Source organism: Cucurbita pepo, chromosome LG07 (assembly GCF_002806865.2).
Source record: "Cucurbita pepo subsp. pepo cultivar mu-cu-16 chromosome LG07, ASM280686v2, whole genome shotgun sequence".
In the NCBI taxonomy this organism is placed as follows: Eukaryota; Viridiplantae; Streptophyta; class Magnoliopsida; order Cucurbitales; family Cucurbitaceae; genus Cucurbita; species Cucurbita pepo.
The window spans coordinates 5,945,008-5,959,572 of NC_036644.1; the positions used below are offsets into that span (position 1 = coordinate 5,945,008).

Below are 14,565 nucleotides of genomic sequence, written 5' to 3' on the forward strand. Positions count from 1 at the left end.
CCAAGTAAAGGAGGGGCACATGAATGAACCGAGACTACTTTCAAATGGGAGTAATCTTAAGGATAAAATAACTAACAAAAACTTAGAAGAAACGAAAGTTATTCTTACCTCATCATTTGAGGGTTAGAAGTGAGAAGTAAGCAATCTGACCATTACACAAGAGATATCCCTAATAGTTTTTCAAGGCTATAAATGGTTGTACCGTACTATGTCAAGGTCGGGTCTCGAATTTTAAATTTGGGCACTTGTGTGTTTCGATATTTTCGTGTACTTTTCGCTTCAAAATTCTCAAATAGTAATCCTCGTATAACGAGGTAGGAGTTTAAGCAATAAAATTAATAAATTTAATTTAAATAAATATGCAGCAATTGAAACTAATAAACCTTTTTCAATGATATTTACAATGTGAATCTAATAAAAAAGTAAAAAAAATTATTATTAACATTCTAATTATAGATACGCATAATCTCATAAATTGTTTCTCCAATAAGTTCTCCAACATGAATAATACATTTGCTCTTATTCCTATGGTTTTATAATAAAATAAACTTTCGATTCTTGGAATTTAATTTCTTTTCATTCATTAACATTGTTGGTCCTTACCATTTGAATTCAATTGTTATTTAGTCTTGAAGTTTTTTTTTAAGTGACATGTTTAGTATCAAATAAATTTGATTCTTATTTAGTTCCTATATTTGAAAAAAGACACATATACATGGTTTAATCAAAAGATCGTAGTTTAATCAAAAGATCGAGAAATTTCTATTGAAACAAGTGCTATACAAGAATAAATAGTCAATCTGAATTTGTAACTTATTATATATTATTCGTTGGTAGAACGGAAAGAATTAGGCAAAGAGAGATCCACTGGGTAAGGAACACGGGAAGATTGAACGGATAGAAGAAAGTATTTTTTTGTTAGACGTATAGAATTAGCTAAACATTTTATTTGAACAAATATAGAACCTGAATGGGTAGTTTTATGTCTCTATTACCCGTTCTTCCTCCCAAATGAGTGTGTTATGTCTATTACCTGTTCTTGCTCCCGAATGAGTGGTGCTATGTCTATCTATTTCTTGTTCTTCATCTCGAGTCCCGACTCGATCATTCAAATAAATGAAAGTAAACTAAATCTTTCAGAACAATCAAAGAAGAAATTCTTAGCCCATGAATTGAATTTAGGCATATGAGCTTCCAAACTCAATCTTTTCAACACTTGGAAGTTCATAATAGAAAATGTGCACTAGTTAGTGTAGACGTTTATAAAATGCAGCTAAACATGTAAAGTTACATAAAGATCTTTTAACATCAAATAAATCTTTCTAAATTAGGAGAGTGTGTGATTATCATGAATCAGTTCAAACCAAAAGCTCAAAATCAAAAGGAAATGAGATCATTGTCTTTTGATGAATCTGGCTTCTTCGGTTCCTGTCCCCGATCAGATGCACTTCCACCTTTCTTCCCAAATATCATCTCATCAAGATCATCCATCATTTCATCACTGCTTCCGCCGCCAGACCGGCTGCCGGAAGTGGCAGCTTTTCTGACCAGAGCATCTTCTTCCTTGGCGTGACTCGGAGATTCATCAGGTTCCCCAGCAATGGGTATCATGGCAGGTTCTTGTTCACGTGGAGAAGTTGTTGAAGGCTTCTTCAGATCTTCGTACTTGGAAAGGACTTTCTGAATTTCGTCATTCACATTCAATGCCTCGAAAAGAAGGGCCTCGTTGTCTTCAGCGGTCTCGATAATTCTTTGGATGGCCGATCGTGATTGGCGACATTGTAGTTCGAGTGTCTTGGTCAGATCATCCTGCATAAGGAAAGAATCAACGTAGTCTCATTCAGGTTCGTTCCATTGTTCATGATTGAATCGAAAAATAATCAGCTTGAACATCTAACAGGTTCTATGATGTCTCGAGATCATGGATTACGATAAAACCTTCCACGAGCAACATAAGGAGAATCCCATGGGTCACAGCCACTCCTTTTTAGGAAACTTATGCATTCAAAACAAAAATAAGGAGTCCAAGTCCTAATGAACTAATATACCAAAATCTCTACTCCCAAGTCCGATTTAACAAAATTTCTTGCAAATCTGATAATCAAAAGACAACGAACATTCCCTAATTCTCATGGTAATGAATACCAAAAGGAACCTAGACAGTGAATATCGTCGGACACAACGTTTTCACGATGATTCTCATTGCAGGATAGTCGAGTTCCAATTCAGATTTTGAAGGAGCCTAATATTATAGTTCTGACCAACTTCAATTTTCAGACACGGTAACCAATCCCTTCATAAGCATGAGCCTCAATAAAAGTTGAAGAGTTGCAAGGTTCAAAGTTCAGGAGAAAGGGAGGGGGGGAAAATTGGTAACATTGGTTATACAAATGGCAGTTGTAACGGCCCATGTCCACCACTAGCAGATATTGTCCTCTTTGAATTTTTCCTTTCGGGCTTCCCCTCAAGGTTTTTAAAACACGTCTACTAGGGAGAAGTTTCCACACCCTGTGTTTCGTTCTCCTCCCCAACCAACGTAGGATCTCACAGCAGTTGAGTACCATCTTAAATAAATCCAAATATTAGGATATGACCATGAAAATGGTCGTGTTTCAGATCAGATGCGAAAGTTCACCGAGTTTTCGATGCCAGACCATCAATAGTTCCAAGCATCCAATTGTATCATATATTGAAAAGTTTAAAGCATATGCATATTGAGTGTGAGAAAGAGAAACTCAGAACACTATGAAGGAGATGCATTACCTCCGAAGTATCCTGAGCAGGTGATGAGGATAACACTGTTGAGAGAAGCTCAATGCTGTTCCTTGCAACGTCAAATGCTTCCTTTGTTTCTTCAGCTGTAAAGGTTTGCACGGGAATATCGTGATGAAACTGTTCGATATGACTGGCTTCTGTCTCCGTAGCAGAAATTGTGCGAGGAGGAGTGAAAATGGGTGCAAGACTCTCGTTGTCCCGACCAGGGAATCGAATGCCTCTTGATTTTAAACTCTGATAAATGCAAACATAAGTAACTGTAATAACTAATAAAGTTTTCTCTCAATCCACAGGGAAAGCATCTAAAAGAAAAACTAGCAAAATAATTTCCAAATTGTTACTCTCCAACTTCTCTAGCACGACAGATGGTTCGTGTTTCCATATTATTAGCTATGACCTATGGGGCATAAAAGATTCGAAACAGATGGTTAAGTTTAAATGCTAAACTATTGCTGATTGACGATTGGACATCAAAGATCTTGGAAATTATTACTTTAAAAGGCTATGAATATGACAATTAATACGTCTTTGAACTGAAAATTAACATATCTAGAAACTTTCTCCCTTGAACCATTAGAACAAGAATTTCCTTGTGTAAAGAAACTGCCTTTTAGCATGAGGAAACAATCTTAATTCTGCAGAGAGAATACAAATTAAATAATCGCAGATTTCAAAAGAAAACAAATTAAGCATTCGAGAACAGATCACTAAAAACCTGATTTACAGTACAACACGTCAAACAGAGCAATGGGTTGCCTTATCCAGCATCCGTCAAGGCGCCATAACTAAGGGATAACAAATAACATACAAAAGATTTTCCTAACACGAGACGAAGGATTGCCCAAGCAAAAAACTGTAAGCTCAATCTGTCCGACATAAGTTACAGTTCGTGCTATCCTGTTTACGGGGCAACTACATGCAATTTGACAAGATAAGCTTACAAATCAGCAGTACTGAAAAGGACACAATCAAGTTCTTGCACTTAGTAATCCACTTCAAAGGACTAAAAACACGAATTATAGCAAATCAATGTAGTTATGTCTGATGGGTGTGCTTAAAAGGAAAGAGGGTTATTTTTGGAGTTTATGATGAGGAAGGTTTGTTTATAGGCAAGAGAGTTCTTTGCGAATTGCAGGAGTCTTAGAGGAAGGCCACATGTTCATGTCAACTTTTGTTCATTTATTCATTAGGATCCAGGGGACGTCTCATTTATAACTGGTATTTGATATCAAAGAGGAAGGCCACATGTTCATGTCACCTTGGTCCACCTGGGAGGGGGATTTTTCTAAAGCAAAGGAGAATGATGTGGATGTTGCCACTTGAACAAGGGAGTGAGCGTTTCTTCGTCGGGTGCAACTGGGTGAATTTGTAAGGAATTCCTCCAAAGATGGACCCACATATACTAGGATCTAAGGCTTGCTCCTTGATGGTGTATGAGAGTAGATTGAGCTTTACAAACCATTCAGCACCTTCTATCCTACGCTTCTCAGCAAAGAACGACAAGCATTCGTATCAAAAACATCATAAATCAATTTGATCTATCTAAAGGTTGCCAATAAAAGGTACTGTGAAAATTTTCACGGCATTTACCTCAAATCCCTTACTGGGATATGGTTAGACTTCAAGTTCCAGATCTTATAGAAGACCATGGATATCATGTTCTCATTATCTGCCCTAAACAATATTGCGCACATTGTACACAAGAAGAGGCACTGCCTTTAAACTTAGCTTCATCGTTTGATCTACCAAAACAAATATTTATACTTAAAGATATTAACGACACTTTTAACCTAGAATTTTACGTTCAAATGATTGTTATACTTGAGCAACTCAACCAAATGAAGGAATTACAAGAAAGCCTCCAACTAAGAAAAATTGCATTTGGAGAATAGTTACAAAAGGTTCTAGAAGCTTCATATATTTTGCAAGATCCCCCTCAACACTACTCTATGGACTTCCCTCAAAAGCAGAGTTAAGAAGTACTAGCTTCCTGGTTTGTGCAGTAGCCAAACCACTCCACATGCACAACTTTTATTTACGAAGCACGAGAATCCTATTTGTGCAGTCGTCAAACCACTTCAAGTCGATTAAGATGACATATGCTAAAATACCCTCTATTGATGATACACGACAAAGAAGTGGTTGCCATATCTATTCGTTCAAGGGGATAACCAGATGAAGAAAAAAATGATTTCATATATTAATAATTTCAAAACCTCCTTTTGGAACAAAAATCCAGTTTTTGGAATACTGTTGCTTGGGGAACTCCACTATTCAAAATAATTTAGAATTGTTGAATAAAAATTTAATGTGTCTACACAATTCTCAGTTTCCCATTTCAATTTATTTAATTATGGTTGCTTTGGAAACAGTCTATAAGCTTTCTATATAATAAATTCATAGCATAATGCAATCTTTTCTACTGTCCTACATACTTCATCTGTACCCAAAAACAAAAGAAATTCAAATCCAGACAAAATCAGACCAACCTTAATACTAACACTAAAACCGTCCCTATTCAATCCGAAATACATTTGAAGGAAATACAACAAGCATACATCAGCATGAGAGTAATTATAAAAGCATTTGGAAAGAACACACCATGAAGCTACTTCCCTTTTAATTAAATCAAGCCTTTCCTCCCAAGATAAGCTTGTCCCGCATACATCTTATGTCCAAGCGTTAAACATAGTTTGTTGCCAAGTTACCACAATTTGACTCGAGTTTCTTAAACAATATTGTGACAGTAAATATATGCTTAGTATCTATCATTCTATGTGCAAACTTAGAAAATTTCAACGCCAATTGATGAAAGTTTCCTTTTAAGAAGAAAGAAAGAAGGAGAAAAAAAAAATGTCCTTCAGAACTAATAAATCCACTTAGATTATGCCAAAGCCCTATATATTTTTCATAACCAAATTCCAGATATTTAGCAAAGAAAGAGAGTAGTGAAATATGTGGATACCTTGTACGTTTCTTCATAAACAGGCAAATAGCGAAGTTCACCAGTTGATTCCCCCCATGCTTCAATCAACATTAAAGCTTTGTTCCGATTATTGACAACAGTTTGCGGATCATCAATTAGCTTCACCATCTCATCAAGAACTCTCTCCGCTGCCACCTCGGAGAAACACTTCTCACAATTTTTAACACACGTCTCAAGCAGCACCAATGCCAAATACTGGATCCTGGGGCTTTTTACCATTATTCGTTTTTTAATCCCACGAATCAAGTCTATGCTGTTGATTTTTTCAGAATTAACCATGTCACAGATTTCAAGATTCAGGGCCCAATCTGGCTCTTCCAGTGTCTCTGATGTGGCATCTTCAACAAGTTTATCGTCCGGGTTAGGACCTTGAAAGAGTTCCTTCATTTTGAAACTCATAGAGCTGACACCTGCACTCATCTTCCGGCTCATCTCTGCCCCACTAATCTTTAGGCGTTCACCCAAGGCACTAACTTTATCCATCAAATTGTCACTCATCTTTGCAACCGAACAAAATCAAGACAAATCCTAAAGAGAATCCCTGGAAACACAAAACTCTTGAAAAATCAGAAGAAGTTCAGTTAAGAAAAATGTCAAAATAACAACTGCAGCATTAGCCCTTCATTTTTGGAGAAAATTGGATCTTCTAAGCATTTCTCCTTTCTATATACATCCCTCTTGAAAATGTGTGAATTTTATCTTCCAATGCTCTCTTCGAGATTTATTTTCAACATTTCCTATGGAGTCTGGAGGTTTCAAAAGTATAATCCAAGTTCTATGAGCAGTTCGATACTAATTCTCCTAATTCAATTTGATGAATTAGTTTTTTGTTACATTTTAAAGTTCATCATTTGTTATGAGTTTCGTACGCTTTGAGCAAAAGTTGTATCTCATTTAAAAACAACAACAACTGCAGCATTCTATACCAGGAGGAAATTCATGTCAGCAGAACATACAACATGGAATACGTTTCAAATGATTGTCATTTTCTTGGCAAGCAGAATAAAGTATACGAGCGAAATCCAAATCTTCGGAGACCCGAATCTAGAAAACCTAGAAGCTAAAAGGTAAGAGAAAACACATCATCCCTTCTTTTATCATTGAAAGTGGCTTAAATTATTGCTACAAAAATCTCTAAAATCTCTCAACCTACCAATAAATATCCAAAATTGAAAACCAAACGAAAATTCTTAAAATCTTCGTTTGTGATCTACATCCATGAAACAGAAAACTCTAAACACAAATGAAATCTTAGCAGTTCCTCAAAAAGAAAACTAAAAATCTCTCCGTCTCGAAGAAACCAAAAAATTGAAAACGCATAAAACATAGCATGCACGAGGAGCCATCAAAAACCTACTTCAATCCTCTAAATCCAAACAAATTTTCAACAACCCGTTCAAAAAAAATCACAACAGCCCATTTCCTCAAACGGCAATCGAGTTCCCAACACCGACCGCCAAATTCCCCAAATTTTATCAAGAAAAAGCCACTAAAACATGAGATTCTCTTCGAGGAATCCCTCACATACCTTTTCCCCAANCCGTCCCTATTCAATCCGAAATACATTTGAAGGAAATACAACAAGCATACATCAGCATGAGAGTAATTATAAAAGCATTTGGAAAGAACACACCATGAAGCTACTTCCCTTTTAATTAAATCAAGCCTTTCCTCCCAAGATAAGCTTGTCCCGCATACATCTTATGTCCAAGCGTTAAACATAGTTTGTTGCCAAGTTACCACAATTTGACTCGAGTTTCTTAAACAATATTGTGACAGTAAATATATGCTTAGTATCTATCATTCTATGTGCAAACTTAGAAAATTTCAACGCCAATTGATGAAAGTTTCCTTTTAAGAAGAAAGAAAGAAGGAGAAAAAAAAAATGTCCTTCAGAACTAATAAATCCACTTAGATTATGCCAAAGCCCTATATATTTTTCATAACCAAATTCCAGATATTTAGCAAAGAAAGAGAGTAGTGAAATATGTGGATACCTTGTACGTTTCTTCATAAACAGGCAAATAGCGAAGTTCACCAGTTGATTCCCCCCATGCTTCAATCAACATTAAAGCTTTGTTCCGATTATTGACAACAGTTTGCGGATCATCAATTAGCTTCACCATCTCATCAAGAACTCTCTCCGCTGCCACCTCGGAGAAACACTTCTCACAATTTTTAACACACGTCTCAAGCAGCACCAATGCCAAATACTGGATCCTGGGGCTTTTTACCATTATTCGTTTTTTAATCCCACGAATCAAGTCTATGCTGTTGATTTTTTCAGAATTAACCATGTCACAGATTTCAAGATTCAGGGCCCAATCTGGCTCTTCCAGTGTCTCTGATGTGGCATCTTCAACAAGTTTATCGTCCGGGTTAGGACCTTGAAAGAGTTCCTTCATTTTGAAACTCATAGAGCTGACACCTGCACTCATCTTCCGGCTCATCTCTGCCCCACTAATCTTTAGGCGTTCACCCAAGGCACTAACTTTATCCATCAAATTGTCACTCATCTTTGCAACCGAACAAAATCAAGACAAATCCTAAAGAGAATCCCTGGAAACACAAAACTCTTGAAAAATCAGAAGAAGTTCAGTTAAGAAAAATGTCAAAATAACAACTGCAGCATTAGCCCTTCATTTTTGGAGAAAATTGGATCTTCTAAGCATTTCTCCTTTCTATATACATCCCTCTTGAAAATGTGTGAATTTTATCTTCCAATGCTCTCTTCGAGATTTATTTTCAACATTTCCTATGGAGTCTGGAGGTTTCAAAAGTATAATCCAAGTTCTATGAGCAGTTCGATACTAATTCTCCTAATTCAATTTGATGAATTAGTTTTTTGTTACATTTTAAAGTTCATCATTTGTTATGAGTTTCGTACGCTTTGAGCAAAAGTTGTATCTCATTTAAAAACAACAACAACTGCAGCATTCTATACCAGGAGGAAATTCATGTCAGCAGAACATACAACATGGAATACGTTTCAAATGATTGTCATTTTCTTGGCAAGCAGAATAAAGTATACGAGCGAAATCCAAATCTTCGGAGACCCGAATCTAGAAAACCTAGAAGCTAAAAGGTAAGAGAAAACACATCATCCCTTCTTTTATCATTGAAAGTGGCTTAAATTATTGCTACAAAAATCTCTAAAATCTCTCAACCTACCAATAAATATCCAAAATTGAAAACCAAACGAAAATTCTTAAAATCTTCGTTTGTGATCTACATCCATGAAACAGAAAACTCTAAACACAAATGAAATCTTAGCAGTTCCTCAAAAAGAAAACTAAAAATCTCTCCGTCTCGAAGAAACCAAAAAATTGAAAACGCATAAAACATAGCATGCACGAGGAGCCATCAAAAACCTACTTCAATCCTCTAAATCCAAACAAATTTTCAACAACCCGTTCAAAAAAAATCACAACAGCCCATTTCCTCAAACGGCAATCGAGTTCCCAACACCGACCGCCAAATTCCCCAAATTTTATCAAGAAAAAGCCACTAAAACATGAGATTCTCTTCGAGGAATCCCTCACATACCTTTTCCCCAAAACGTTACAGGCTATCAGGAAGAATCAACCAACCGATCAGATCAAATCCCTCAAAAACACATACGATCTCTCGAATAGAACAAATTCTAGAGCAAATAGAAGAAACAATAGAAAAATGTATTGCCTAAAAGAGGAAAATCATGCGTACCCTTGAAGTTTTGGATGAGACGACGTTGCAACGACTCCTCGCAGTACAGCTTTCTCTTTCAGTCTCTCTCGCTGGCGTTGTCAATGGTTCCTGAAACTGTGTATATATATATATATATATATATATANTTCCGGCTCATCTCTGCCCCACTAATCTTTAGGCGTTCACCCAAGGCACTAACTTTATCCATCAAATTGTCACTCATCTTTGCAACCGAACAAAATCAAGACAAATCCTAAAGAGAATCCCTGGAAACACAAAACTCTTGAAAAATCAGAAGAAGTTCAGTTAAGAAAAATGTCAAAATAACAACTGCAGCATTAGCCCTTCATTTTTGGAGAAAATTGGATCTTCTAAGCATTTCTCCTTTCTATATACATCCCTCTTGAAAATGTGTGAATTTTATCTTCCAATGCTCTCTTCGAGATTTATTTTCAACATTTCCTATGGAGTCTGGAGGTTTCAAAAGTATAATCCAAGTTCTATGAGCAGTTCGATACTAATTCTCCTAATTCAATTTGATGAATTAGTTTTTTGTTACATTTTAAAGTTCATCATTTGTTATGAGTTTCGTACGCTTTGAGCAAAAGTTGTATCTCATTTAAAAACAACAACAACTGCAGCATTCTATACCAGGAGGAAATTCATGTCAGCAGAACATACAACATGGAATACGTTTCAAATGATTGTCATTTTCTTGGCAAGCAGAATAAAGTATACGAGCGAAATCCAAATCTTCGGAGACCCGAATCTAGAAAACCTAGAAGCTAAAAGGTAAGAGAAAACACATCATCCCTTCTTTTATCATTGAAAGTGGCTTAAATTATTGCTACAAAAATCTCTAAAATCTCTCAACCTACCAATAAATATCCAAAATTGAAAACCAAACGAAAATTCTTAAAATCTTCGTTTGTGATCTACATCCATGAAACAGAAAACTCTAAACACAAATGAAATCTTAGCAGTTCCTCAAAAAGAAAACTAAAAATCTCTCCGTCTCGAAGAAACCAAAAAATTGAAAACGCATAAAACATAGCATGCACGAGGAGCCATCAAAAACCTACTTCAATCCTCTAAATCCAAACAAATTTTCAACAACCCGTTCAAAAAAAATCACAACAGCCCATTTCCTCAAACGGCAATCGAGTTCCCAACACCGACCGCCAAATTCCCCAAATTTTATCAAGAAAAAGCCACTAAAACATGAGATTCTCTTCGAGGAATCCCTCACATACCTTTTCCCCAAAACGTTACAGGCTATCAGGAAGAATCAACCAACCGATCAGATCAAATCCCTCAAAAACACATACGATCTCTCGAATAGAACAAATTCTAGAGCAAATAGAAGAAACAATAGAAAAATGTATTGCCTAAAAGAGGAAAATCATGCGTACCCTTGAAGTTTTGGATGAGACGACGTTGCAACGACTCCTCGCAGTACAGCTTTCTCTTTCAGTCTCTCTCGCTGGCGTTGTCAATGGTTCCTGAAACTGTATATATATATATATATATATATATATAGTTAGACGAACACAACTCTCCACAATGGTATGATATTATCCACTTTCGGCTCCACTCCACAATGGTATGATATTATCCACTTTCGGCTCCACTCCACAATGGTATGATATTATCCACTTTCGGCTCCATCCTCCAACACATTCCCTCGAATGCAGAAACTGTGTATATATATATATATATAGTTAGACGAACACGACTCTCCACAATGGTATGATATTGTCCACTCCTCCAACACATTCCCTCGAACAAAATATATATATAGTTAGACGAACACGACTCTCCACGATGGTATGATATTGTCCACTTTGAGCCTAAGCTATCGTGGCTTTGCTTTGGGCTTCCCCAAAAGGCCTAGTACCAATGGAGTTAGTATTCCTCACTTATAAACTCATGATCATCCCCTAAATTAGCCGACGTGGGACTTTCATCCTCCAACATATATACTTTTCCGGAAGGAATTTGTATCCATTGCGTGTAAAACTAAATTTGGAGCAATTCCTATGATTGGTCCGTCGGTCGGCCAAGTTTATTTGGTGTAATCCATTATGAATTTGTTAAATTCTATTTTGCTTTTGAAGTTCAAAATATCTATACTTGGACTCCTTTGGACCTTAGCCTCTTGGAGGGGAAGGAATAGAGGATTTTTAATTCATAATATTGTGAATTATATATGAGATTTGGTACCCACTTTGAACGGGTTGAGAAAAGATGTTCGTTTAATTCATAAGGTTAGGGACCCACTTTGAACGGATGGAGGAGTTGTTCATTTAACTCGTAAGGTTAGGAACCCATTTTGAACGAGTAGAAAAGAGTTGTTTGTTCGTTTAACTTGTAAGGTCAGGGACCCGCTTTGAACAGGTAGAGAAGAGATGTTCGTTTAACTCGTAAGGTCAGGGACCCACTTTAAATGGGTAGAGAAGAGATATTCGTTTAAAGTCGTAAGGTTACGGACCCACTTTGAACGGGTAGAGAAGAGATGTTTGTTTAACTCGTAAGGTCAGGGACCCACTTTAAATGGGTAGAGAAGAGATATTCGTTTAAAGTCGTAAGGTTACGGACCCACTTTGAACGGGTAGAGAAGAGATGTTTGTTTAACTCGTAAGGTCAGGGACCCACTTTAAATGGGTAGAGAAGAGATATTCGTTTAAAGTCGTAAGGTTACGGACCCACTTTGAACGGGTAGAGAAGAGATGTTTGTTTAACTCGTAAGGTCAGGGACCCACTTTAAATGGGTAGAGAAGAGATATTCGTTTAAAGTCGTAAGGTTACGGACCCACTTTGAACGGGTAGAGAAGAGATGTTCGTTTTAAGTCGTAAGATTAGGGACCCACTCTGAACGAGTAGAAAATAGATATTCCTTCAACTCGTAAGGTCAGGGACTCACTTTAAACGAGTAGAGAAGAGATGTACGTTTAACTCGTAAGGTCAGGGACTCGCTTTAAACGAGTAGATATGAGATGTTCGTTTAACTCGTAAGGTCAGGGACTCGCTTTAAACGAGTAGAGAAGAGATGTCCGTTTAACTCGTAAGGTCAGGGACCCACTTTAAACGGGTAGAGAAGAGTTTTGCTCATTTAACTCGTAAGGTCAGGAACCCATTTTGAACGGGTAGAGAAGAGTTGTTCGTTTAACTTGTAAGGTTAGGGACTCGCTTTGAACAGGTAGAGAGGAGATGTTCATTTAACTCATAAGGTCAGGGATCAACTTTAAACGGGTAGAGGAGAGATGTTTGTTTAAGTCGTAAGGTCAGAGACCCACTTTAAACGGGTAGAGAACATATGTTTGTTTAACTTGTAAGATTAGGGACCCACTCTAAACGAGTAGAAAAGAGATTCAACTCGTAAGGTCAAGAACTCACTTTGAACGGGTAGAGAAGAGATATACGTTTAACTCGTAAGGTCAAGGACTCACTTTGAACGGATAGATATGAGAAGTTCATTTAACTCGTAAGGTAAGGGACCCACTTTAAAAGGGTAGAGAAGAGATGTTTGTTTAACTCGTAAGGTCAGGGACCCACTTTAAAACGGGTAAAGAAGAGATGTTTGTTTAACTCGTAAGGTCAGGGACCCACTTTAAAACGGGTAAAGAAGAGATGTTTGTTTAACTCGTAAGGTCAAGGACCCACTTTAAAACGGGTAAAGAAGAGATGTTTGTTTAACTCGTAAGGTCAAGGACCCACTTTAAAACGGGTAAAGAAGAGATGTTTGTTTAACTCGTAAGGTCAAGGACCCACTTTAAAACGGGTAAAGAAGAGATGTTTGTTTAACTCGTAAGGTCAAGGACCCACTTTAAACGAGTAGAGAAGAGATGTCCATTTAACTCGTAAGGTCAGGGACCCACTTTGAACGAATAGAGAAGAGTTGTTCATTTAACTCGTAAGGACAATAACCCATTTTGAATGGGTAGAGAAGAGTGGTTCATTTAACTTGTAAGGTCAGGGACCCACTTTGAACCCGTAGAGAAGAGAGAGATATTCATTTAACTAGTAAGGTTAGGGACCCACTCTGAACGGGTGGAGAAAAGATATTCATTCAACTCGTAATGTCAGGGACCCACTTTAAACGGGTAGATAATAGATATTCATTCAGCTCGTAATACCAGTGACCCACTTTGAATGTGCAGGAATCTTCGTTTCAAAGGAAAATTGAGAAATAAACGGGGAGAAATTACTTTCGGTTTGCTAAATGGGGACATAAATTACATTACCGGTCCCCATCTCCAACCATTCAATTACTTAGAAAATGTCTCTAATTATGGGACAAGAAAAACATCTACAACAACTTTAAATTCGGCCCCGTCTCTGAGGACTGATTCAGTGGTATCTCAACGGGTGGAATTCATCGTCAATTACTTCACTCTCATATGAAAGCAGAGATGTGGTTGTATTTTGCGCGGTATGATGTATATTTGATCGTGAATGTAAATGTTTTGGACTTAATGTGCTGTGTTAAGGGTTACACAGTAGAATTGTTGGCTCTTCTCGATAGGGGTGTACATTCAACCTGACAACTCGAACCAACCCAACCCGAACTATAAGGGTTAGGTTGGGTTGAATTACCATTTCGGGTAGAGTTGGGTTCATTTTTCTGAACTCAAATTGAATCGGTTCGGTTTCGGGTTTGTGGATAAAACCTTCGAATTGACCTGAACCAAATAAAAATATATAAATTATATTAGGAATCTTTCCGTATTAATATGTTTGTCAAAGTGGTACTTCGGCCTCTCTAAGGACACCCACGCCAGGGATATATATATACATATATATATATATTTTATTATTTTCATTTTCACGATGATCTATCCTTATATTTTCTTTCTCAAGAAATGTCGATATTTAGCTGTCTTAGTTTTATGACAATGTTGAACTATGTTAATATTTTGTTGACAACTCCACAATCCAACCCGGGTTAGGTTTTCTTACTTTCACAAATTCTCAATAAATTTCGATATTTAACTATCTTTAGTTTTATGATAATGTTGAATTATGTTAATGTTTTTTTGACAACTCGACAATCCCGAGAATGGAGGGTTAGGTTGGGTTAGGTTACCAATCCAACTAACCGTAACTTTTAGGTTGGG

The 14,565-nt window shown here is 36.9% G+C and overlaps 1 protein-coding gene across 5 annotated transcripts; it reads right to left on the reverse strand.

Moving 5' to 3' along the window:
• Nucleotides 1-1,150: 1,150 nt before the first annotated feature.
• On the reverse strand, nucleotides 1,151-10,944 carry LOC111798514 (TOM1-like protein 1). Of its 5 annotated transcripts, XM_023681720.1 has the most exons (5): nucleotides 10,861-10,944; nucleotides 9,621-9,714; nucleotides 7,759-8,226; nucleotides 2,764-3,009; nucleotides 1,151-1,809 (listed from the first exon to the last, which is right to left on the reverse strand). In XM_023681720.1, exons 2-5 carry the CDS (start codon nucleotides 9,669-9,671, stop codon nucleotides 1,378-1,380), a joined length of 1,197 nt encoding a protein of 398 aa, XP_023537488.1. In that variant the 5' UTR covers nucleotides 9,672-9,714; nucleotides 10,861-10,944; the 3' UTR covers nucleotides 1,151-1,377. The 5 variants fall into 5 exon arrangements, with proteins under 5 accessions (XP_023537488.1, XP_023537483.1, XP_023537484.1 ...); XM_023681715.1 differs by lacking the exons at nucleotides 9,621-9,714; nucleotides 10,861-10,944 and adding an exon at nucleotides 9,467-9,550 and having other exon boundaries at nucleotides 7,759-8,320; XM_023681716.1 differs by lacking the exons at nucleotides 9,621-9,714; nucleotides 10,861-10,944 and adding an exon at nucleotides 9,308-9,448 and having other exon boundaries at nucleotides 7,759-8,320.
• Nucleotides 10,945-14,565: the final 3,621 nt, after the last annotated feature.

Excerpts from the sequence above, each read along its gene's own strand:
- LOC111798514 (XM_023681720.1), bottom strand. The coding sequence starts at position 9,671 with ATGAGTGACAATTTGATGGATAAAGTTAGTGCCTTGGGTGAACGCCTA. Across the intron at positions 8,227-9,620 it reads CCTTGGGTGAACGCCTAAAG|ATTAGTGGGGCAGAGATGAG; the intron begins ATTAGTGGGGCA and ends GAACGCCTAAAG. Across the intron at positions 3,010-7,758 it reads TTTATGAAGAAACGTACAAG|AGTTTAAAATCAAGAGGCAT; the intron begins GTATCCACATAT and ends TGCATTTATCAG.